Below are 25,855 nucleotides of genomic sequence, written 5' to 3'. Positions count from 1 at the left end.
TACATTTAGACATGCAAATGCTGAGTGAACAGATGGACATTATGAACCTAAGCTCAGTTACACGCGTGCGCGGCCGCCATGCTGCAGGATGCATGATCACCTGCATGATCTGTGAGACCCGTGTTCACCAAAAGAAGAAAAGACTGAGAACTTAGCATATTTCCTGATGGAGACTGGCTGGAGGGATCATGAACATCGAGATGAGTAATAATCTAACATGAAGCAGCTGATGCTTGGAGTAGCGAGGCATAACGTGTAACAAGGGGAGCGCACGGCTCCCAGCACCGGGTAGAGCAGAAGTAGCAACGTCAGCACACTGAACAGCAGAGAGGAAAGGCTGATATAGGACCTTTAAAGGGGGACTTAAAATGTGATTGGCTAACAGGTTACATGAAATATTGTGCAATGATGATGACTATGAAAGAACTACGCTTACACTTCATATCTCAGCAATGCTTTGTCGTATTAAAACAAAACTTGGCATGCTTTATTAGGACTATGATCTGACGGTACATGCAAAGTTTGGTGACAGCATCACCCATGGGCCAAGAAATGTAAAAAAAAAATTGCCTGGAACTTTTGATCCGTATGTCCAAAAATCTTGAGCTTGGTATCTATGGTTTCCTTTGGTCATGAGGATTTCAACATTACCAATTTGTCCCATTGGTATTGGCATATTGCCAATTCTCTTTGGCATATTATATTTGAGTAAAAAATAGGATATCTTTTAAAATCATTGTCAGATTTAAAAGAAAACTGGTATGCATTATTGACATCATGTCCTGAGAATACCTGAGCAGTTTGGAGACAAAGCCACCTACAGTTCAAAAGATAACCCACATTTGTGTGCTGACAGTGAATTTCTACAGTAGCATCTCTAACTCTAAGTGAGTTTAAGATGGCGTCGAGTATGGCTGCTGTGTTGCGGCTCCGTCCCAATATTGCAGTTTTTTGTTTGTTTTGTCTACAATTCTTATGTTTTTTGTCTTGGATGTTTTCTGCCTTATTGTCTACAATAGACAAACACTTTTGGACATTGGTTCTGCAATAGCACACCGAAAACCGGACTTTAAATACCTCAATGCCGACCCACTGTTTTTAAACATGACAGCGGAGCCCTGTGTCTGGGCAGCCCGGCCACGGAAACATAGCCGGAAAAGGGGAAGGAGAGCCAGCATTCTCGTCAGACTAAGACATCGCGCAAATTGCTACCCAGCATTCTACTGGCAAATGTTCAGTCTCTAGACAACAAGCTCTAAAAGCAGAGGTGGTGGTGTATGTTTTATGATCAACAAATCCTGGTGTGATCAGAGGAACGTACATTCTATCAAGTCATTCTGCTCTCCTGATCTGGAATTTATCATGCTTCTGTGTCGACCGTTCTGGCAACCGAGGGAATTCACAGAGGTCATTATCACAGCTGTGTACATCCCCCCACAAGCTGACACAGACCAAGCACACAAGGAACTGTATGGGAGTATAAGTGAGCAGGAAACCACGCACCCTGAGGCTCTCTGAGTTCACTCTCCATCTCTGTAGCGGATGTAACCCGATCCTTCCAACGGGTGAATATTCGTAAAGCCACGGGTCCAGATGGTATTCCTGGCCGCATCATCAGAGCGTGCACGAACCAACTGGCTAGTGTTTTTACGGATATTTTCCCTCTCCTTGTCTGTGGTCCCCACATGCTTTAAAACGTCCACCACTGTGCCTGTAACAAAGCAATCCAAAATCACTTGCTTAAATGACTGGCATCCTGTTGCTCTGACCCGCATCATCAGCAAATGCTTTGAGAGACTAATCAGAGATTACATCTGCTCTGTGCTGCCTGCCTTATTGGACTCACTGTAGTTTGCATACCGCAACAACCGCTCCACTGATGATGCCATTGCATCTACACTACACACTGCTCTCTTCCACCTGGTAAAAAGAAACACATATGTGAGAATGCTGTTTGTAGACTATAGCTCAGCATTCAACACCATAGTGCCCTCCAAGCTTGATGTGAAACTCCGGGCTCTGGGCTTAAACAGCTCTCTGTGCAGCTGGATCCTGGACTTCCTGTCAAGCAGACAGTAGGTGGTTAGAATGGGCAGCAACATCTCCTCATCACTGACCATCAACACTGGAGCCCCGCAGGGCTGTGTTCTCAGCCCACTCCTGTATTCCCTGTACACACATGACTGTGTGTCAACACACAGCTCCAATGCCATCATTAAGTTTGCTGATGATACAACGGTGGTAGGTCTGATCACTGACAATGATGAAACAGCCTACAGAGAGGAGGTGCACACTCTGACATGCTGGTGTCAGGAGCACAACCTCTCCCTCAACGTCAGCAAGACCAAGGAGCTTCTGGTGGACTTCAGGAGAAAAGACAGAGAACACAGTCCCATCACCATCAATGGAGCACCAGTGGAGAGAGTCAGCAGCTTCAAGTTCCTCGGTGTCCACATCACTGAGGAACTCACATGGTCCGTCCACACTGAGGCTGTTGTGAAGAAGGCTCATCAGTGCCTCTTCTTCCTGAGACTGCTGAGGAAGTTTGGAATGAACCACCACATCCTCACACGGTTCTACACCAGCACTGTAGAGAGCATCCTGACTGGCTGCATCACCGCCTGGTATGGCAACAGCACCACCCACAAACACAAAGCCCTGCAAAGGGTGGTGTGAACTCCCAGACACATCATCGGAGGTGAGCTTCCCTCCCTCTAGGACGACATATACCAGGCGGTGTGTGAAAAAAGCTCGGAGGATCATCAGAGACTCCAGCCACCCGAGCCATGGGCTGTTCTCACTGCTACCATCAGGTAGGTGGTATCGCAGCATCAGGACCCGCACCAGCCGACTCCATGACAGCTTCTTCCCCCAAGCAATCAGACTTTTGAACTCTTGATCTCTCATGATCAATATACATCAGCATTGCACTTTATTAATCTTATTAATCTCACACTGGAATTACAGGTATATTTAGAATTATATAGAAATTATATTCTTTCATAACAACACACTGGCAACTGACTATCAACCGACAGCCTGAATGTCAATAACCTATTGGGTTCACAACCTATTGTATATTTTATATATACTATTTTTATTGTATAATGTGTATTCTATATTGTGTGTATGTGTATTCTATATTGTGTGTATTGTATACTGTACATTGTATATTATTATTTATATATTGTGTTGTGTGTAATTGTGTATATTAGATATGTAAATTGTGTTGTGTAAATCTGATGTTTACTGTAAATTTGTATATGTCTCATCACTGTCACTGCTATGTTGCTTGGAACTGCACCCAAGACTTTCACCCACTGTTGCACTTGTGTATATGGTTGAGTGACAATAAAGTGATTTGATTTGATTTGACTCTGAACTCAGCATGTCTCTTTGCCATGATTGAGCTGCGTCAATTTATTGGCACAGTTTGTTAGTCACTGGTCTGTTATTCTAAAGGTCATGGGTTCAAATCCCAATCTGCACGTCCAAGTCATGCAGTTAAATTTCTGTAGTTCTGGAGATTTTTGTATTGTGCTTAGTGAATGGTTGCTGGCCTTTGCCACAATCAAATTATTATTTTCTTCTTTGTTGAAAAGTTAAATGAATATGAAGTTGATCATGTTGACTGCTATGCTTGGCTGTGGTTACTCTTAGCTTGGTTTGTCCCTTTGATGACTGTGGCTATGTGGTGCAGTGGTTTGTGCATTTCCTGTGGAACGTAAAGGCGTAGGTTTGAATCCATCTTGGGGCAACTTGTAATGTGATGTGTGTTTGCTCTGTAAGCTCATGTGAACTCTGTTGTGCTTAGTGTTGTGAAATGGTTGGTGCTTGGCCCCATAATTGCTGCTTTATTTTGCATTACAATAATGATAATTTACGTGACTGCTGTCTCTGTGTTTCAGTCGTGTAGAGTTGAAGAGACTCTGTGAAATCTTCACCAGAATGTTTGCAGATCCACACAGCAAGGTAAGATTTCATAAGACCAGCTATTTCATCAAAATATGTGATATTTGTGCATGTTTACGGCCTCTAATGCTAATGACTTGTTTGTGTTTCATGTTCTTGTGCTGGTTTGGACTGTTACATCAGAGAGTAAGTGTTTAAAACTCAAACAAATACCACAAATAATATTTGTAGAATACTAACCAAAAGTATATTTCCAGGAGTGTGTACACACTAATGTGTGTGTGTTTGATGTCAGGTGTTCAGTATGTTTCTGGAGACACTGGTGGATTTCATCACAATACACAGAGAAGAGCTTCAGGATTGGCTGTTTGTGTTGCTCACGCAGCTGCTGAAGAAAATGGGGGCCGATCTTTTGGGGTCCGTTCAGGCCAAAGTTCAGCGGGCCCTAGATGTTACCAGGTCTGAACCGGCTTTTCCAACCTAAACAAACTTTACCAGTGAAACGAGTTTAGTTTGTAATATAAACAGTTCAAGAGTTTACGTCATTTGATTCTATGAAGTCTTGAGTTTTTGCCCTGTAGCAAACATCTGTGTTTGTCTGTTTGTCCTTTTTGTGTCTTTCACAGGGATTCGTTTCCATACGATCAGCAGTTTAACATCCTGATGAGATTTATTGTTGATCAAACACAGACTCCGAACCTCAAGGTTGGTCACATCTTTATTTTCTCATTTCCGAGCTGAACGAGCTTTAGAGCCGTTATGACTGTGTCACGCCAACCTTTTAGTTGATCGGCAATCTCCAAAAATGACTTTTTGCCACAAAGGTGGGTGAATTGAGAAAATGTACTGGCCTTAAATATACCAGTATTTCTAACTTCTGACTAACTAAATATTAATATTTATGTCTGTTTTGTTTTTGTACAAATGACAAAGGAATTATTTAGTTGTTGTTTCCTTTATATATTTGCAGCAATCGTTCATGTAAATCTGACTTTTGGAAAAAACAATTTCCAATTGATTTTAAACGGATAATGCTATTTCCAAACTGCCAAAACTGATCTTACACGTTCTTACCAATCAAATGTGTGCAGGTGAAGGTGGCGATCCTGAAGTACATTGAGTCTTTGTCGAGACAGATGGATCCATCCGACTTCGTTAATTCGAGCGAGACTCGATTGGCTGTTTCTCGAATCATCACATGGACAACAGAACCAAAGAGCTCAGATGTTAGAAAGGTCAGTGAGTTTTACTGACGGGTTTGGTGTGATATTTCTCTAGAATCAAAGCATTTTATTAATTCATCTTTCTCCCAAAGAATTTGACAATCAGGTCATGCTTTTCCACGGAAATAATGCTAGTGTTTGGCAGGAGAGATATACAGACATTTTTCAGAACCGGCCTGCGTTTCCACTGACTTGAGAGTCGAGCGATGATGTTACTGACTACGCCCACCAAAAAAACATGGCGCATTGTTGTGTTTGATTACGTGTTTTAGTAGTAGTTTTGAGAACTTGTTTTAACATCCAAATTATATTTGTAAATTATGTTTGCGTATGCGAAATATTTATAATGCGTGATAATGGGAATGTTTTGTTAGGTATTTTTAATTTGTAGTTTTAAAACTGTACTTGGTGAGGACATCACAAAGTTAATACGTTAACTGATATTTAAATGGGCGTTCAATTCTTTAGGGCTGTCTAGTGTTGTCACTATTGTTAGTTGAAAAGTTTATAATGTTGAGTTTCTGTTTTTCCACCAATGCCAAGTTTTTATTTTTAGTCCAGTTAACGACATTGTTTTTATTTAGTTTCCATTTTGTTACAGGTTTAATAACCTAAATCAACATCATTTGCAACACATGTTGATTATCAAAGAAAATAATTTCAACAAAAAAAAACAAAAAAAAAGCAAAATCAGTTACAGGAAGGCTCTTACAGTCAAAGTGAATGGGGCGAATCCATAAACGTTAAAATTAGTGCTGTCAGTCAGTTAAAATATTTAATTGTTTGTGGTGTGTATTGTGTAATGTGTAATGACCCTGGACACAGCGCAAAGGTTCTGCACTGTTCCAACCAGATCTCACACGGAGCTGAATACAATAGCAGAATCTAATGGGAAAATTGGTAAATGCGTCAATCGCGATTAAGGAAAATTAACGTCTTAAATATTTAAAATGAATCGCATGCATTAACGTGTTAATTTCAACAGCTTTAGTTACAATATACACTGTTCCAAAAGTATAGCCACAAGATGTAAAAATGATGCGCGTTAACATGATTTTAGTACGATAATCCCGCTTACCATTTAAAGGATTTACAAAGTTACACAGATAAGGTAAGCAATTTTATCGCATTAAATTCATGTTAACACATTTAATGTTTATGTTTGTGGCTATACTTTTGAAACAGTGTTTTAAAATGCACTGGCCCCATTCACTTCCATTGTAAGTGCCTCACTGTAACCCAGATTTTTTTAATTAAATGAGGGACGAGTTTAAATAATTTTTAGAGGTAATCAACATTACGCAACAAATGTTGTTGATTAAACATAACTTTTATTAAACCTGGAACATTCCTCTAATACTGCACGACACACTGTTGGTGGAAAACGTGCATAAACAGCCAATACAGGAAGTGTTCTGATGTGTCTCGTACTTACCGTCAGAGCCTTCACAGCTGGGTGAATGAGGAGGTGTCGGGCAGGAGCTCGACTGTGGCCTCCCTGCCAGGGGGAAGTGACGTGGAGGAGAGATGTAAGCAGGTAGTGACCCCCGAACCTTGACCTTTAACTTATGACCTCTAAGCATGGTCACTCAGAGGTCATCTACTACACTGTTTTGGGCTTTTTTAACACTGCTGCTGTCAGAAATAAGGAACAAAGTTGGAATTTCGATCTGTCCTTCACAGAATCGGGGTGGTTTTGAAGTTTGATCACATTCTCAATCAATCAGCATGTCAACTTGATTTCTGTGCCACTAACACCTTTTTCTGCATTGCATATTAATCAAACTTTATTGAAAATTCCTGTCACGTTATACTGTGTTCTAACCTGGCTTTTTATGATCGCAGCTGGATAGGATACAAGGTTCTGTACAAAATGTATAACTTGTTTTAATTATGTACGGCGTGCTATCAGGCATCTAGAGCGCAACAGTCTGGTTCCAGAAGTAAAAATCACATTCATTTTCTCCATAGGCAAATTTTTTTTTTTTTTTACGATAACGTTTATATCTTTAAAGACAGACCTACCGTGAGCTCTGAGGTTGTTAATCGATGGTATATGCTTCTGTTGAAATCATCAGTCCACGTTTTTTCAACTTCATTGTTTTATAATCATGTTAAATAGTGGAATACCTGGGGTCCTGGGTAGCTCAGCGAGTAAAGACACTGACTACCACCCCTGGAGTTGCGAGTTTGAATCCAGGGTGTGCTGAGTGACTCCAGCCAGGTCTCCTAAGCAACCAAATTGGTGCAGTTGCTAGGGAGGGTAGAGTCACATGGGCTAACCTCCCCATGGTCACTATAATGTGATTCTTGCTCTCGGTGGGGCGCTTGGTGAGTTGTGCGTGGATGCCACGGAGAATAGCGTGAAGCCTCCACACGCACTATGTCTCTGCGGTAATGCGCTCAACAAGCCACGTGATAAGATGCGCAAATTGACGGTCTCATATTTGTAGGCAACTGAGATTCGTCCTCCGCCACCCGGATTGAGGCGAGTCACTATGCCACAACGAGGACCTAGAGCACATTGAGAATTGGGAATTACAAACTGGGGAGAAAAGGGGAGAAAAAATGATCCTGAAGAGAACGATCCACCAATCAGAGAATCGCGGCAAACAAAGTGCGCCAAAAGGGCTCGGCAGCTCAATTACTCAATTACCTGAGACGCGATTATGAGGTCACACTTTTAAACGCAGCTGGTATTAATTAGCAACATCGGTGTATAAATTAAATGATCGTTGTTGATATTAAAACGTACTGAATGATAAACAAAAGATAAATGACATAAGTGAAGAAAAAAATATATAAAGTAGTGTACTTAAAAAAAAATAAAAAAATCTAACAACTCTAATATTTAAAAGATTGTTTCCCTTTTCATGAACATTATGGATTAAATATAATTCTCTTTTAAAGAGAAAATGAGGCTTTGACTAATGACTTGAGAAGACCTGAAAACATTTGCGGTAAATAAGGGAACATAGTGAGCAAAGATGCTCCCTGGTTTTTACGGTGCATTCTGGGAATTTTTAGGGGGGTATGATTTAGCAAATGGGATAGCCCTAGAAATGGCTGACTCATGGATCAGTGCCCTGACTACTAGGGAGCTGATTGAGACACATCCTTATTTTTAATTCGGTTACTTTATTCGCAGTGCTTCATGGGATTGTAGTTAATTCCCTCATCAAAGACGGTAAGTACACAGTCTTGTAACTTTGTCTTTTTGTCAGATTTTCAAACACTTTTATTTCCCCTCAAATCAAAGTTTGTAATGTTGTGATTCACCTCAGAGCTGGTTGGTTTGTTCCATGACTTACAACTCTTTTATGAAGGATTTTAGGAAATCCCTATGGAAAAAATTAATGGGAAAAAGACTTCCAGAACCAAGACGGCTGAAAAAGCGGATGGGCACTGTTGCGTTCTGTTGTAAATTTCAATGTATTGTGATTAAAATGACAACTTTACATTAGACAGTCAGTTTTACCTTCTATAAATGAAGATTGATTTCTTGTTTACTTTTCATAATTAAAGGAAAAAGTGTTTTTGTAGGCTGCACAGATGGTTTTGATCACCCTGTTTGAGCTGAACACACCAGAATTCACCATGTTGTTGGGCGCCCTTCCCAAAACCTTCCAGGATGGAGCTACAAAACTTCTACACAGCCATCTAAAGAACAACAGTAACGTCACTGCAGTGGTACAGACATCCAGTATACACTACAAATTGAAAGTTTAGACACACTTGACTGAGTGTATGTTTTTTAAAAACCTTTTCATACAAAAAAAAGACCCGCTAGTGTACAGGAGATATACAGCCCGAAAAATTTGCAAAAAAACCCCATAGCCTTCCATTGAAACAGTCCTCACACATATCTAGCGATCAGGATATTATAGAGACCTGAGCCAGTAAGCAACCATCAAGCAACCACCCAGAAACGCCATTGTAACCACCCAAAACACCCTGACATTGAATAAATATAAACAAGTCTCATAAAAATGTTCATTATTAATTGTTGTGGAGAATCCAAATACATTTTGACCAAATACAAAATTCAGATTAGTTTTACACTCGTTTTAACTCATGGGTCAAAAATGACCGGAATATAACATGAGCGTTAAATGCTTGAAAATAGTGATTAAATGTCATTCAATTTAAAAATGTATATACATTTTTTGGTCATAATTTCCAATACTTCCATTTGTTTTATGTCATAGTTTTGTCTTTATTATTATTCTAATACTTGGAAAATAGTAATGATTGTAAATAATAGTACAGAATAAGTAGGTGTGTCCAAACATTTGTACTCAAAACACTAGATTTTAATTGTAATATGGCAGTATGCAGTACTTGCTAACATTTCTGAGTTTTTGTTCAATCTCAGGTATCACCCAGCAGTACAGCTGGACGAACGCCCCCGAGACACCCCGTTACCCGGACGAGCCCCCTGGCATCACCGACTACCTGTTCTCGTGGCGGACTTTCACCCAGGTACAACATCTCACTGCAAACACAGCTGTATTCTCACCTCAGAATACACAAGATTACACACAACACTTTAACATTACATTCATGGAATTTCGGAGTCCGCACCCACAGAAATCCACAGATTTTAGCAGAATTGGAACGTCTGTCATTCACATTGCACGTTTGTTTATTAAACATTTAAGCTAAATTGATTATACTTTCAGCTACCAATAAGACTGTCGTACTCTCAGCTCTGGTTATCACAGTTTAATATGTTACTATCCATTCCGCACATTAACCCCCAAAAGTTAATTCCATCTGGGTCTGGACGTAACTAGTGATTGGTGCATGCCAAATGCATCAGCCAATCACAGGCTCTCATTGTCTTTTGCACCAAAATCTCAGAGCGCATTATACTGTTATACACTCTGCTTTAATAACTGAGCTGTTTTTATCAATGAACATCAATGTTTGGCTTCTTTTCAGACTGTCTGAAATGCAAATAGATGATGAAACTGTTTAGTTTGTTGTTATTCAGGACATTTCTGCATGAACTTAACCAATAAGCTTTTGCACTAACTATGTGTCACGGCATGCAAGATTAATCCATATATGAATTACTTACAGTATACTGCTCAAGTACTCATTTGACACAAGAGTCTGTTTTGTTGGCTTTGGAAGAGAGTATTAAGATTAAATGTCCCTGATGGAAAATCTTTTTTGAGTAGTCCTTTTAACTGTGTCCTGAACAGGTGTGACGTGGCAAGAGTTCAGGGAAAATGGTGCACGAAGCAACACAATCACAGCCAATCAAAACAAGTTACAGCTATGTGGAACAGAGTGACGCGACATGAATAGGAACCTAGCGAGCAACAAAATGTCACTTTGCGCTGGTTTATGTGAATCTGACAGAAACATGTCCAGGTCACAATCCACCCCAAAATCAAAAGAAAGAAATACATTTTTTTGTTGTTGTTTTTTTTTTTTTTTTGCATTGTGACATTATTTTCATGATAACAATAATGCACATTTCGCTCCCAATTTATATTGATGTAATTTACAATTTTTCTAGTCTTTTTTTGTTTTGTTATTATCTTAGATTCTCAATACTGTAATACAGCATTTTCTGTTACTGTAATAAAATAAAAATACTGCATTAGAGTATTGAAAATCTAAGAGAACCATTATGTAGAAATATGTTTTTTGTAATATCCTATTAAGAATGTCGTTATATTAATTGTCAATTATAGTACTTAGTAGTCAATTATAGAACGGTACAAAAAATAGTCCTAAAAATATGCCAAATTTTCTTAATGCAAAATAAAATTAATTAGTTCTTTCTTTTGATATTGCATTGAAATCTGACCGGTTCTTGACAGGTTTCGTGAGTTTCACCCAGTTCGGTTGTGGTGTAAATCAAAGCTTTCTGGGCTTAAGTTTGAGTTCTAGCCACTTTCACTGTTTCCTCTTTCCTTTCTTTCTTCCTCCACGTTGTTTCTACACCTCTCTCTCTCTCTCTCTCTCTCTCTCTCTCTCTCTCTCTCTCTCTCTCTCTCTCTCTCTCTCTCTCGGTTCAGTCGTTTATGGGGGTGGAGCTCAAAGTCTTCTTCTCCCCTCCCTCCCCCCCACCCCGGCCCTGCTACGCCCTCTCTTCGGGCTCTTCGGAGGGCATACTCGCCCAGGTAACCCATCTCGGCGGGGTGTTAAGATCTTACATCGTCTCTACATAAGAGAAGAAATACCTTGTGCAGTTATTCTTTTTTTTTTAGTAGACAGACTTAATCAAATTCATTGCATGGCATATTATTAAAGAAATGTTCCGGGCTCAAAACAAGTTAAACTTTTTAAACAGCATCCTTGACATGTGATCAATGACCACAGAAAATCACTTTGACTCAAAATCGCGTTTATAGTAACACACTTACGATGGTATATGCTTTTGTTGAAGCCATCAGTCTGCATTATTTTAACTTTTTTTAAGAAATCATGTTTAATAGTGGAATTCCTGGTTAAGAACTACACTACCCATGATCCTGAAGAGAAACAATCCACCAAATCGCGGCCAACAAAGCACGCCAAAAGTACTCTGCAGGCACCACCCATTCCCATTACTGACGCAATCGATTCGCTCTCCCTACACTCTCAAACTACTTAAATATTTTGCAATAAAATTAAAATATAGTTTCTGTACTTACAATCAACAACTTTAAATCAATATTTTTATATATTTCCACCATTTTTCTTTCGATTTACGTCATTCGCAATGCTTCATAGGATTGTATTTCATTCCCTCCTGAAAGACGTTAAAGGCGCAGTCACATTTACCTTTGCATGGCGAAATTCCACAGACAAAGAAGGCATATTGAGCATGTGAAAAAACAAGCAAAAAACTTACTGCCAAGTTGGGTGGTTTTGGGTGGTTACAAGGGCATTTCTAGGTGGTTGCAGGGGCATTACTAAATGGTTGCTAGATGGTTGCTTACTGGCCCAGGTCTCTATAATATCCTGATCGCTTGATATGTGTGGGGACTGTTTCAATGGAAGGCTATGGGTTTTTTTTGTTATTTTTTTTTTGCTAATTTTACGTGCTGTATATCTACTGTACACTAGCGGGTCTTTTTTGACCCAGACAAAATGGTTGTTTGGTATTTTCTCCAAAATAAAAGGGCTAAGCATAAGCTTGTATATCAAAAGGTTTTTAAGCTCAAGCCAAGTGTGTCTAAACTTTCAATTGTTAGTGTATACTGGACTGCTGAAGAAGTGGGCTGGCACTGTTGCACTCTTTTACATCTGTAACACATAAACAGAAGTTGTACCACCTAGAAAATTAGTTCCACCTTTTCAACAACTTTACGCTTCAAATAATAAATGGGTTTTTACTAGAGCTCTCAAAGTTAACACGTTTACACATGCAATTAATTTATGAAGTTTAATGTGTTAATTTATCTTAATTGCATTTACCGTTAATAAAGCATAATTTAACAGCATAAATTCTTGTTCACTGATGCATACTTCACAACACACACACACAACAGCGCTTCCCTGTCAGTGATCAAATGATGGAGTAAGGACCTCTTAATGCTATATGTTGTAAAAAAAACAAGCCCAGACTTGTGATAGAAATCAAGTATTTTTCAGCCTATGTAAGGTACCTTTTAATTACCACAGAAGCACGTCAAGTCTTAACTATCACCAAAACACAGAATGAGATGTTTTTGTCTTCAAGCGCTTTTCATGTGGAGTACAAAGTGGCACATGACACTGGCATTGATGCCCTGATGTGTATCATGAACTCGGCTTGATGATTACAGTAACAAAGCGGATAGCCACAGTCTACCGGTAGATTAATATTGTGGAGGATGAGAGTTTAAGAGATTTAATTCCCATTGCAATGAATATGCACCCTATGTGGAGACTAGTTCTTTCAATTAGTCAGACTCCCACTTAGACTTTTGGGAATGCTTAATGTTACTTAAATTAGTGCTATTTTAGTACATGTCTATCTTTATACTGTGGAAGGCTTTGTTTAGAAAAATGTTAATAAAGCATTATATTGTTACATATTTGTTTGTTTTCTTAAGATGGAAATAAACAGCGGGAAAAGAAGTATATATAGAGTAAAATTTCAGCACTTTCAAAATCTGTGATTAATCGCAATTAACTAGAACAAATTATGCGATTAATCGCGATTAAAAATATGTAATCGACTGACAGCCCTCATGTTAATGTAAAGAACTAGTTTTTACTCAAAAATTCACATATATGCTGTAATTAAAAAGATTGATGTCTTTTTTTTACCTCTACTGAAAGCAATTTTTACTTAAAAACTGAGGGATAAGTCGATTATTGTACCACAAATGCTGCCGACATTGGCATTGAACCCAGAACATTCCTTGAAAGAGTGTTTAAAAGATATTAGCAAATGTGGCAACTTTTAAAATCATGAACTGTATTTTTGCGATTTTTTTTGTGCAGCGTCAAATTTACTCTCATTACGTTTGTCCTTCGCAAGAAGCTGTGTCATTTTCATTTTGAATATATTTTGCGACATTAGTCTTTCATCTTACAGATTTCTTTTGCCGCATTGCTGTATTGCTGCTCGCTGTGAATGCAGATGTCTTTCGATCATTAATGTGTGTATGAAATGTGTAAAATGTGCCACCTTGACACAACTGTAATGTACGTCGTGTCCTGTGTTAAAAACGGTGGTTTCACCTCGCTATGTGTGTGTGTATGTGCGCAGTATGTTGGAGTATGACACAGAGAACATGAATTCTGAGGAGATCTTCAGCTCTTTGAGAGGTGTAACTGAAGCCATCCAGAGCTTCAGTTTCCGCAGTCAGGACGACATTCTAGAGCCAATCAAACGTGACGGCAAGAGGGACGAGACGGTGAGTCACTGTGGGTTTTTTTAATGCTTAAAATGTTAAAAAAGGAGATTGACTCCTCAAAATAGCTGTAAGTAAATAAATCAAATGTTCCCAATATTCAAAAACTCATGAACGTCAAAACCAATCACAAATGTTTTAGCATCCCAAATAGTATTATTTAGCTTGACTTTTAGCTATCGTCAGAAAGTCCAGTCCACATTGTAGTTTATTCTATCCAAGAACCACCCACTTAGACAGGAAGAAATAGTTTGACAGACATTCAAAGTGACCAATCACAGTTTGTTTTGCTCTATGTGCCTTTTAGGGGTGAGTTAATCTAAAATAGTTGATAGCACAATAATAACCACATTGGGGGAAAAAACACAACAGAATTTAGCTGAAATGTGTTTACTTTGTAATCAGAAATTTGATTATTCCACTGAACATCTTTCTCAGATTTGATGCCACTGACCTGGCAAACTTTGGCAAATCCAGCGTTTAGTTGCGAATGCATCAGACGGCCAGTCTGAGCTATGGAGCACTGATCTAATTGAGTTTCGATTTGTGAATTAAAATGTGTTTCTTTTGCGTTCTCTCTCTGTCAGACGGGTGTGGCTTCGTCGTGTGCAGACCCTCGACTGTCTGCAGGTCTGATGGAGGGGGGCCGAACTGCACTGGACAACAAGACGTCATTATTAAACACGCCGTCCCCACGGGCGTTCAGCGGGCCATGGTCGCGAGAGTACAACCCATACAACTACAGCGACTCTATCAGTGCCTACGAGAAGGGAGCGCTCGCCGTGTTTGAAGACGTGGAGCAACTCCGAGACGGTAAATAAACGAACTGATCTAGAGCGGAATCACTTTGTGTCATTTGAAAAAAAACATGACAATGTTTTCGCTTTTTCCTTTCAGGTCGTCAACAAAACTGTGGGGAAAACAAAATCATACATACTAAGAGTTTTTCTGCAGGTACGAGCATATTTTATTTATCTGCTGTCAGAAGTTGAGTGAGAATTCCATTAAAAATCTTCCTAGCAAAATGAATTTTCTTTAACAGAAATTGTGGCAAAGCGAGTTTTTGAAATTTGGAGGAGGCTAGCTAAGTAACATTAGCTGTTGATAGCTAGATACCTGCCTAACTTGCATTATTATGGGATGTTGCAACATCAGAGCTGAAAAGACGGTAGCATTATTTTCTCATAGGCCTCATTCGTGAAACATGAGCAGAACGATTTTTTGTGTAAATCGTTCGTAAAGCCGTTCTGACGTAAATTCTCGCATTCATGGATGTTTTCGTATTTTGAAAACGTTAGTTGTTACGAACAAAATTTACTCCTGCTCCCGACCACGTGTAAATTGTGCGTAAGACATCCGAATGTTGTGTTATTTCAGGCAAACCGCCATTTGACTTCGATAGAAGTTAAATTAGATAAGTAATGAAAAAATTTACTAATAATTAAATGAGTGAAATTAACCTTAAGAAATAGCATAAATTAAGAAAAAGAAGAAAAAATCGTTGTTTTTTAAACCATAGCTTATTCTTATTTAGAAACGTTTCTTTACTGCTTGAATTTATTTTTTATTGAACTGTTTGATTCACTTAAGATTGTCATGTGACAGCAAAAACATGCGATGATAGTAATTCCTCACTTTTTTTGAGACACTATTGTGTTTCAATAGTGTTTGTTTTTATTTTATTTAAATTTATTTAAATAAAAATGTGAATGCACTTCATTCATAAAAACAATTTCATTACTGTTCCGCATCGATGTTAACAGCATTTACTAGTGAGTCTGGTGCCTTCCTTGTATGGCGTTTTCATGGGCATGGATTATGATAATTGGGAATGAACCTGCACACGCCCCCTATTTACAAATGTTTGGAATTCACTAACATACACACGTTTTACTAACAAATCATGGGAGTACGAAGCGTTTGTGAATCCGACAAAATTTTTTCGTGAAGGTCCATTTTACGTGCAGATTACTCTGAATTTACTCATATATTAACGAACGTTTCATGAATGAGGCTCAACATTCGTAAGCTATTTTACTTCGGTAATGTGATGCATTTCTGATTGAAACTGAATATTCAATGAGGGCGGGACTTGATTTTATTCATCAGGAATTGATTGGAAGGTGAAAAGGGGCTCTCTATATTGGCAGGTGGTTGGAGGGGAGGAGTTACAAAATATGCAAACTTTTTTGCCTTTTTTTATACTGTACACTGATTAATCGTTTAGTACAGGATAATGTTTTAAATAAGTAAATAGGGTACATTTTTATTTCATGTTGACTTTTACAACATTTAAGACTTTAAACCCCAAACTGAATAAATCTGCTGAAAAAGTGGGCAATCTCTATACATTTGAATTTTTTTTATAAAAAAATAATGCATCATGGAATGTTGCAATCAATAAAGAAAAAAGTACAATGAAATGTAAGCATAAATAAATAAAACCAGCCCTCTTTGATAGGCAAAAGTGACCGTTTCCATTTCAAGGTGTATTTTATGTCACTTTTTACTTTACATAAATAAATGCAGTTCATGCCCTATTTATTTGTAATCACTTTTCTTAATACTTTTATTTATTGATTGCAACTTTTCATGATTTTTATCATATTTATTTATTTTTTTGTCCGCTATATTTCATTTCATGGTGTATTTTATGACGTATTTTATGAATAAGTACTGTAAATTTCATGCCTAATTTATTTACTAATGCTCATGTATTATTAATGCTTATGATGTACTTATTTGATTATATATATATATATATATATATATATATATATATATATATATATATATATATATATATATATATTTACAATAGCCTTTAAATTCTACACAGAGATTTTGGTGTGGAAATATTGACAGGGCGATCTGTGTTTAATGTCGTTGATTCTGATTGGTCAGGACCCGGGCAGCACCTGGAGATAGTTGGTGACCTGCTGAAGGAGCTGTCCAATCACAGCGAGCGTGTGGAAGAGAGGCGGGCCGCTCTGCTGGAGTTGTTGAAGGTTACCCGTGACGACAGTCTGGCTGTGTGGGAGGAGCATTTTAAAACCATGCTGCTGTTGCTATTGGAGACGATGGGAGATAAAGATGTGAGATACACACAGTTTATCATACACATCCAAATACACACATTAATCATGCTAAACCAACTCAAATAATGTATATAATGTTTGCTCTACGCCAGTCTGTTATCATGTCATCAGTGTCAGATTTACTCACTCCTAAATGGCATATACTGTATAAACAAAACAAAAAATAACTGTGATTGGTTGTTTTACATCAGGGATGGGCAACTGGCAGCCCAGGGCCGTATACGACCTGCAGTATCGTTTAATATGACAATATTAACACTGTAAAGTCTGACATTCAACTGTTTTTAGTACCATTAGACAAACTATAAAAATAATTTGCACATGTTTTTTTTCTGTATCATATTTGATACATTAGGCTTTAAAGGTCATTATCCTCCTGAGGCCCAGCAATTCATTTTTGTGTAGGACATTTGTTATTGAAGTTTTTCTACAGAGGTAAATCTTGAGGTATTATCAGAGATACCAAATGTTTGAGAGTTTGACCACAACAGCTTCCTCTCCATAGTCTATAAATATGGACTGTAATGTATCACAGTTCAATTCAGCACATCAAATACAGTATGAATAAAATATTCTTTTTTCAATAAACTATTTTTATTATATGTATTTAATGCACCAAGCATTATATTGACATTTAAAAAAGGGAAATTGTAAAACTTTTTCGCTGGGTCTCAGGAACTTATGGTAAGATGACATCATAATAGCTTATAATGTAAAATAATGAGAAATGTAAATGACAGAGCAGACTGCATATATGAAAATACACAGAAATATTAGTTCACACTTTATATATTATAACATGTACATGTCAGAATTTTCAAAGCTCTGTGATGTTTTTTGTGGTGTGCATGAATGTAATGATGATTGAGAGATATTCCTCAAAAGCCTTTTGATACATGGATTTCAAAGGGGCTTTTTCAATAAAATAATGTACAAAATTTTAATCAAGCACAAGTTGCTTATATTCAGCAAATACTCATTTTAAAATATCAGTAACAATATAATCATTACTGTCACTTTTACTTTATTAAAATAAGCTGTCATTTATCCCAACATAAGAGTCACTTTTCATTTTAAATAGATCAATATAAACATTGAAACCATTTTTTTTTTCACAAATAACCACTAGATGATGTCATAAACATGTGAAACTTACATACCAAATAATTTTTGGCTAGTCAGCTTGAACAGAGAGTGAAACAGGAGCCATCAAATGTTGTGTATCATATATGATACACATGGTGTAATAGGGTTAAATTGAAGATTGATTTTAGTACATTGAAAAAGTGTTCATGTGAAGATTTCATTCAGGCTATGATTTTATTACAGCTATCGACCAGTAGAGGTCACTTGTTCTAAAGAATTCATGTTTGCCACAACAAAAAACAAAATTACCACAAAAACTGCATTTTCCAGTAAAAATAAGAAACAGTTTATCTGTTTACCTAGTTCATGGGGAAAACCATTTGTTTGGATATTAAATCTACATAAAAGACTTTGAATCACCATTACACCTCTGCTCACAAATAGAAATATGATAAATACACCAGTGATACCAGAGGCCTGTTGCACGAAGCTAGTTGAACAAACTCACAGTTTCAGGGCAAGTTTAATTAATTGGTTGAAAGTTCACAAATCAGTCTAACTGATTCATTAGCAAATTGGTCTAAATCAAATTTACTTTTAAAATTCCATTTCCAGTGACAACAAATGACTGGAAAAGTCAAGGAAATTAATTGGTCAAAAGGGATGAGAACCCTGAAACAATAAAAAAAATTCACAGACGGAATGCATAAAGGTGTCCTGTATGAACGCCCCCTCAAGGGTTAGAATTTAATCACTGATTTATAGTGTGCATTAAAAAATCTCTATTTGTCTTCCTCTATTGTGCATGAGTTTGTTGTGTTGATTTTTTCTGCAGCACACTATTCGAGCGTTGGCTCTGCGCGTTCTGAAGGAGATCATGCGTAGTCAACCAGCGCGATTTAAAAACTACGCAGAACTCACCATCATGAAAACACTGGAGGCCCATAAAGATTGTCACAAGGAGGTGAGATGATTCATTTGTATGTTGTTCTATGTATCTTTTTCTAAGGAAATAACATCAGTATGTAAAAACTTGCTCCACTTCTGAAACGACTTTCCTTTCAGTTGGCATCACCAAGCCCTCTTATTTTTCAACCACCTGTCGTATATTGTGGAGGACCTAATCTGCCAAAATGACAAATAACTAAATATATTTGCAAAGAAATTTAAAAAATGAAAAAAGTGTACATCGAAATAAATAATTTTTCAGATCTGTTGTAAATGAGTATTTGTACTTTTATATCCATATTTATGAATTATTATATTTATTTCTGCATTTCTTTTTCCATATTGTAATAAGTGGGTCGTGACTTTCTCATTCTCAAATCATTATCGTAGAATTCAAGACAAATTTGTCTGTTACCATACTGACAAAGAAATGTAGAAATAAATGTGAAAGTAAAGGAATAGGGAAACAAATGCATAAATGTTAAAAAAAATTAAGAAATGTGGAAATAAATACATATAATAATTCTTAAATAAGGAAATAAAAGTAAAAATACGCTTTTATGTCAGATTTGACTATATTTATTTTTCTATGTACACTTGCAAAAACATATACTAGGGCTGTCAATCAATTAAAAATGTTAATCAAATTAATTTCATGATATGCTGATTTATTAATTTAATTAATCGCAATTAACTGCATATATATATAAATATTTGCTGATAAAACCCCTAAAATAACAATAATTGAGTACATAGTGATTCAATAATTATATTTAAATAATTATAAATACCTATTATAAATGAATCATTCAGATTACATTACACTGTTGTGGCAGATGAGAAAGCATTGATAAGACAATATAAAAAGTGGCTTTAGAGTCAATATATTATTTATTTCCATATTCCATAAGCCTGTCATTGTCATACAGTCCACATCAATCTATTTTGCAATTTAATTCTTCAATAAGAATTATTAAAAGTGCTTTTCTAAGCACGCATCAATGTACACATGCGTCAGACGGACGTTTTGTGGCGTCTCACTTTGGTTGCGTCGTGTCATAAACAGTGTTTTTAGGTCGCCGTGTCAAGTTAATCGTAGTTTAAAACATACAAAAACACGTCTCGAGGTCACTGCATTTGGAATTGCACACTTTGTTTGAATGCAGGAACACGTCCGTCTTCATGTTGTGCTGTCCCTAGTGTCAAGCAAGCCTGGGTTTGGTTCGTTGTCTGGACAGCTGGAGTTTCACTAACTGCCCCCTGCTGAAAACAGGTGGTTCTGAATTGCCCTGATGGTACTAATATTCCTTATTACGGTCTGGGGACTGATTAATTGGGTTAATTTATTAAATGCATTATTTATATTGTGTGTAAATATAAATTTATAAAACAAAAGTATTTTTATTTATTTTTAATTTAGGCATTCATTTTGGTCCTCCATAGTACAGAGACACTTTACATCATCCAATCAAAACCTGATGGATAATATCAAGTACCTCCCTACATTCTTTCTCATTGAGTATTGTGTTTCATTTAGAATTACATCACATTATGGGAGTAAAATGGGGTTTGTGTTGACTTTATCGGAAGCGTCTCTAAAGTTCGAGTTTGTGTGCTCCACAGGTGGTGCGGGCCGCAGAAGAAACTGCGTCGACACTCGCGAGCTCCATCCACTCTGAACAATGCATTAAAGTTCTGTGTCCAATCATCCAGACGGCCGATTATCCCATCAACCTCTCCGCTATTAAAATGCTGACCAAAGTCATCGAGCGCATTTCCCAGGATTCCCTGCTTCAGCTCCTACCCGACATTATACCAGGACTGCTACAGGTACACACACAGTCTGTCTGGAACACTGCAAAAATACAGACAAGTGGAGTGATACAAACAGTGAAGCGTCTCAGCGCTGTTATACTAAATATCGTGTGTGTGTTTCAGGGTTATGATAACACAGAGAGCAGTGTACGGAAGGCCAGTGTGTTTTGTCTGGTGGCGATTTATTCTGTTATTGGTGAAGATCTGAAGCCACATCTACAGCAGCTGACCGGCAGTAAGGTAATAGATACTGCAATACATATATTATCAATGTTCTAAAACCCTAGTGACCTTGCTGTCTACTCTCTACATAGGCAGCTGCCTTCTAAGGCAACACCCTAATTGAATGAAACTTAATAAACAGACCCAGAAGGCACTGATATAAGTGGAGAACCTGTGGAATGGATCAACATTTTCATCAACAATCAACTATCAACACAATGCTAATAGGCTAGGGTATAACTTCATTTTTCCGTGTGACGTTCTGTCTCGCACACGGTCAAGCGTTCTGGCTTTCGAAAATATGCTCTTTTGATCACGAGCCCGTACGGACACGTTCGACGCATGCGCACCACGACTGCTTCGTGATTTTTGTATTCAGTTCAACTACTGTTTTTTTTTTATCTGCATTTTTCTTTATTAAATTAAATATACAAATATTTATAAGCAACTTATCTCTCGACTCGTTCATCATTTTGGATTCATCGTAATGCATTCTGGGATTGCTTTATTCATGCAGGGTACATGCGATACAACCTTAGGAGCTGTTCACAACGAAAGCATTTGCTGCATCCGTCCGCGTTTTTCATTTTTCTATGTAAACGCGCTAGTCGGACGTCTTTGACCGTTGCGCTGCATCTCGTTAATTTTTTGTTGTTGCAGTTTCTCGCATTTTTAAATGGCACATCTCGAGACACCTGCGTTCTGTTATACTCGTTGCGCTGTGTTGCACAACTTTTTTAATGCGAGCGGTCCTGCAAAATTTGGCCAAAATGAGGCAGCATAATGGCAGCATAAGGCAGCATAATGTTTCTGTTATTCTTTTGAAAAAGTCTTTGTGTCTGTGATGCCTAAAATTTAGGAATGCACTAATATGATATTTCTGGGCCGATATCAAAAACCGATAATTACATTTTAACCTTTTAAACTGAAGCTCAGCTCACAACTCACTCAAGTAGTATGTGAAAACATGGCAATGATTGCCCCTTAGTAACATACAGATATGTTTTTGTTTGCTTTTCCACTTATTACTTTATGAAACATAAACAGAAGATAGAAAACGGCTTATCGTTACTTAAGACTGCGTGACAACAAAAGAAGCCACAAGCAGTCAGAGATTCTCTGCCGCAAGCAAATAAACCTTAAAAAATTATCATAATTCCAGTACTGGCAAAATAATATTTAATATTAATTTTATTATTATATAATTAATATTTTCCCAGTTATCGACCAATAACATATTGCCCACCAATATATCGTGCACTCTACAAAAGCAAACGGTTTGAAATAGATCTAACTTGTCTGTTGTTTAAATTGCTCATATAACTGTTTTCTTTTTCCTGTGACTTTTGCAGATGAAGCTGTTGAATCTGTACATCAAACGAGCTCAAACCACCAACAGCAACAGCAGCAGTTCTTCAGACATCTCGTCTCACAGCTGAACTGCCCTCTGATGCCCCTCTAATCCACCCCGTCATTTCCTCTGAATCCAGCTGATGTTACCCGTCCTTTAAATCTGTCAAACGATTGTGCACATAGAACTCTTGCAGTTGTCCATCGTGCGAGTAGATCCTGTTTAGACGCACGTATAAATGCGCCTTTTAAAAGGCCAATGCTTTATTTAAATATTTTAAGAGGCGTAACAACTTTAACTGCAGTTTTGTAATTGGTTGCGTTTGAGTTTGAACAGAGATCTACTACCAAGATAATAGTGCGTGTGCAGTGGTTGTGCCAATGTTACCGCTTCCTCTGTAAGAAAACCGACGTTATACCTTTTATTCACCAACAGAAGAGTCTCACGTTTCTCATCGCAATCAGTTTCGGTTTAAATTCAAAATACGTAAAGTTTTTGCGAATGAAAATTCTGTCATCGTTTACTCACCATCATGTCGTTCCAAACCTTTATGACTTCTTCAGTGGAACACAAATGATGACAGAATTTTTAAGTTCCATTTCAGTTCCATTTCAGATCGGCCAATCAGAAGTTGCGTTACTGTTAAAGAGTTGTGTGTTTGGCTTCAGTAACGTCGTCAGTGAATGTAACGCCCGTCTAAAGAGTTGTTTATTACGAGTTTAACGCTGCTGCCTAATTTGTTAAGCTCTTAGCGAGTATTAGAGCGAATTAAACATTCATTTTGGGCATTTAAAAATATGCAAGAACAGAGATTGTATTTGTACAGTACTTTGTTTTTTTTCTGGCCGACAAGTGAAGCGTTAAATTTGAAGTTTTGCTTGATGTTAAGCCTACACGTAAGATTATTGTAAATACCTGAGAAAATTTGGTTTAGCGTGAATGTGTTTTAAAGGACCATGATATTATTTTATGTTTAACACTTTTACTTTTGTGGTTAAGGGCCTTGTTGATGCTTTTTTTTTTTTTTTTTACAAAACGTACAATTGAATAATCTCGGATTTCAGAAAGTATTAGAATCTGCCTCAACAGTGCATTTAAAAGATGACGTTCCAAAATTTAATCACACTGAATTGAATTTATGTTTTGCAAATTAAATATTTCACTAATGTACACGCTAGTTTTACAGAATAGTGACAGCTGTAATATGAAATACTTGAACGCAGTGTCGTAAAATAGACTGTAAGAGTGAAGTTATCCGTGGAATTCTTAACTTTTTAGAGCAATAATTTTAAAAATAAATAATCCAAATTGGATTTTGCTAGTACTTAAATCACTGTTTGGAAGGTTTGTGCTTGTACGGTCGTTTAAAGTGCTCGATTAGTCATTTTATAAGATGTTTTAAATATTGGTGCTTAATTGAATTACTGAATGTTTTTCATTCTTTGGTTTGATAGAAGGGCCTTACCATGTACTATAACATCAGTTTCTAAAAAGAAAATCACATTATCCTCTTGTTTGAAGTCCCAAAGAACATTCCACACAAATAACTACAAATCTGAAGGTGTTTCTTAGTGAATCACCTACAATCCGTTTAGTCATTGTTAAAGGGATAGTTCACCCAAAAATGAAAATTCAGTCATTGTTTACTCACCCCTGTGTTGTTATAACTCTATATGACTTTCTTTCTTTTTCTGAACATAAAGGGAGAAATTGTGTAAAAATGTTGTGCTCAGTGATGTCATACAATGGCAGTTTATGGTGACCACCTCGTCAAGCTTCAAAAGAACACAAAAGTATAATTCAGAAGTCTAATAAATTATTCCATGAGACTACGATAAGATTTAATAAGAAACAAACTGAAATCTAATGTATTATTTACTGAAAATGTTCACTGACCGTTGATCTCCTGTGTGTGTTCATGATAGGACACGAGAGCAACAGTTCACACAGACCCCTCACGACATTGGGGGCGTTCAAGTGAAAACTTGTTTTGTTTATCTAAAAACAGGTCCTCCGCAGCGATAGTGACAACAGAACACAACACAGCTACACAAAACAGACAATAGAACTTACTAAACATCTCTGAAGAGTTTGTAGTTGAGGAATTGATGCATTTCTATGTCCAGCCTTATTTTTTTGAACAGAGTATTTGGAAATCAAACAGAAACATACAGGAGGCTACAGGCAGTCACAGTCACACCGTGTCCTATTCTGACGGCAAACGACACAGTATATTTTCTGTGGTAATCAGAGTTTTTGTCCTAACCAGCAGTGACGAGCAACGGTACAGTCTATCGATCACTTGTTTTCTATTTTTGGCATCGCGTGTGTAACTCCGACCACTGTGTACTAGCACCGGTCCAAAAACGTAAAAACAAATAAGGCTGGGCATAGAAATGCATCAGTTCTTGGACTACAAACTCTTCAGACATAAGTAAGTTCTGTTCTATGTTTTGTGTGCAGCTGTGTTGTGTTCCGTTATCACTATCACTGTGTGAGTTTTCGCTTGAACGTCCCAATGTCACGAGGGGGCTGTGTGAACTGTTGCTCTCGTGTCCTATCATGAACACGCACAGGAGATCAACGGTCAGTGAACATTTTCAGTAAATAATACATTAGATTTCAGTTTGTTTCTCATTAAATCTTATCGTATACTTTCATAACAATCATGAGTCTCATGAATAATTTATTAGACTTCTGAATTATACTTTTGTGTTCTTTTGAAGCTAGAAGAGGTGGTCACCATAATTTTTCACAATTTCTCCCTTTGTGTTAAGAACAAGAAAGTCATATAGGGTTATAACAACACAGGGGTGAGTAAACAATGACTGAATTTACATTTTTGGGTCAAATAATTCCTTTAAGAATTATTTTTGACATTTAAAATAATAAAAAGAAAAGAAGAAACAATCAAGAATTTAATCATTATAAAAGAGCTTTCTTGAAGAAATCATTCAAATCTATTGCTGTGTCTTCAGTACAAAAACTTCACTACTGTTAAAAATATATAATAATCATTATATATGAAGCAAAGTAAACTAATTTAGATACTTGAAATAAATTTCCAAATTGTGGCATCTTGTAAATACTACATGAATACATACAGACCTCACAGGATCTTTAATTCACCTGTTTTAATGATAAGAGTGATTAAATGCTGTCAAGTTTAGATCGAGTACTCATGACTCACAGCTTTACTAGTTATATGTGTTAAAGCTCATTTACAAAAGGGAAAAGACAGTTTTCACACTGTTAAAATGACAGAGATTTGTTTAAACGCTTTGCTAATTTAAGTAGAGAACAATATGTAGAGTTTCAAATGCTGAGCATGTGTTTGATTTAGATGCTCATATT

The 25,855-nt window shown here is 37.2% G+C and overlaps 1 protein-coding gene across 1 annotated transcript in view; it reads left to right on the top strand.

Annotated features, from left to right (window-relative positions):
- The window catches only part of LOC127426524 (CLIP-associating protein 1-like), a 110,599-nt gene extending 86,286 nt beyond the window's left edge, over window positions 1–24,313 (top strand). The window contains exons 30-44 of the mRNA XM_051673390.1: window positions 3,909–3,972; window positions 4,096–4,098; window positions 4,208–4,371; window positions 4,539–4,617; window positions 5,004–5,147; window positions 8,679–8,825; window positions 9,511–9,617; window positions 13,837–13,984; window positions 14,569–14,794; window positions 14,879–14,935; window positions 16,886–17,076; window positions 19,001–19,129; window positions 20,737–20,943; window positions 21,052–21,168; window positions 22,503–24,313. Of these exons, the coding sequence (XP_051529350.1) occupies window positions 3,909–3,972; window positions 4,096–4,098; window positions 4,208–4,371; window positions 4,539–4,617; window positions 5,004–5,147; window positions 8,679–8,825; window positions 9,511–9,617; window positions 13,837–13,984; window positions 14,569–14,794; window positions 14,879–14,935; window positions 16,886–17,076; window positions 19,001–19,129; window positions 20,737–20,943; window positions 21,052–21,168; window positions 22,503–22,589 (1,870 nt within the window). The 3' untranslated portion in view covers window positions 22,590–24,313. The remainder of the gene's footprint in view (window positions 1–3,908; window positions 3,973–4,095; window positions 4,099–4,207; window positions 4,372–4,538; window positions 4,618–5,003; window positions 5,148–8,678; window positions 8,826–9,510; window positions 9,618–13,836; window positions 13,985–14,568; window positions 14,795–14,878; window positions 14,936–16,885; window positions 17,077–19,000; window positions 19,130–20,736; window positions 20,944–21,051; window positions 21,169–22,502) is intronic.
- The last annotated feature ends 1,542 nt before the right edge of the window (window positions 24,314–25,855 follow it).

Source organism: Myxocyprinus asiaticus, chromosome 35 (assembly GCF_019703515.2).
Source record: "Myxocyprinus asiaticus isolate MX2 ecotype Aquarium Trade chromosome 35, UBuf_Myxa_2, whole genome shotgun sequence".
Classification (NCBI taxonomy): domain Eukaryota; kingdom Metazoa; phylum Chordata; class Actinopteri; order Cypriniformes; family Catostomidae; genus Myxocyprinus; species Myxocyprinus asiaticus.
This window is presented reverse-complemented; position numbering and strand designations above follow the sequence as displayed.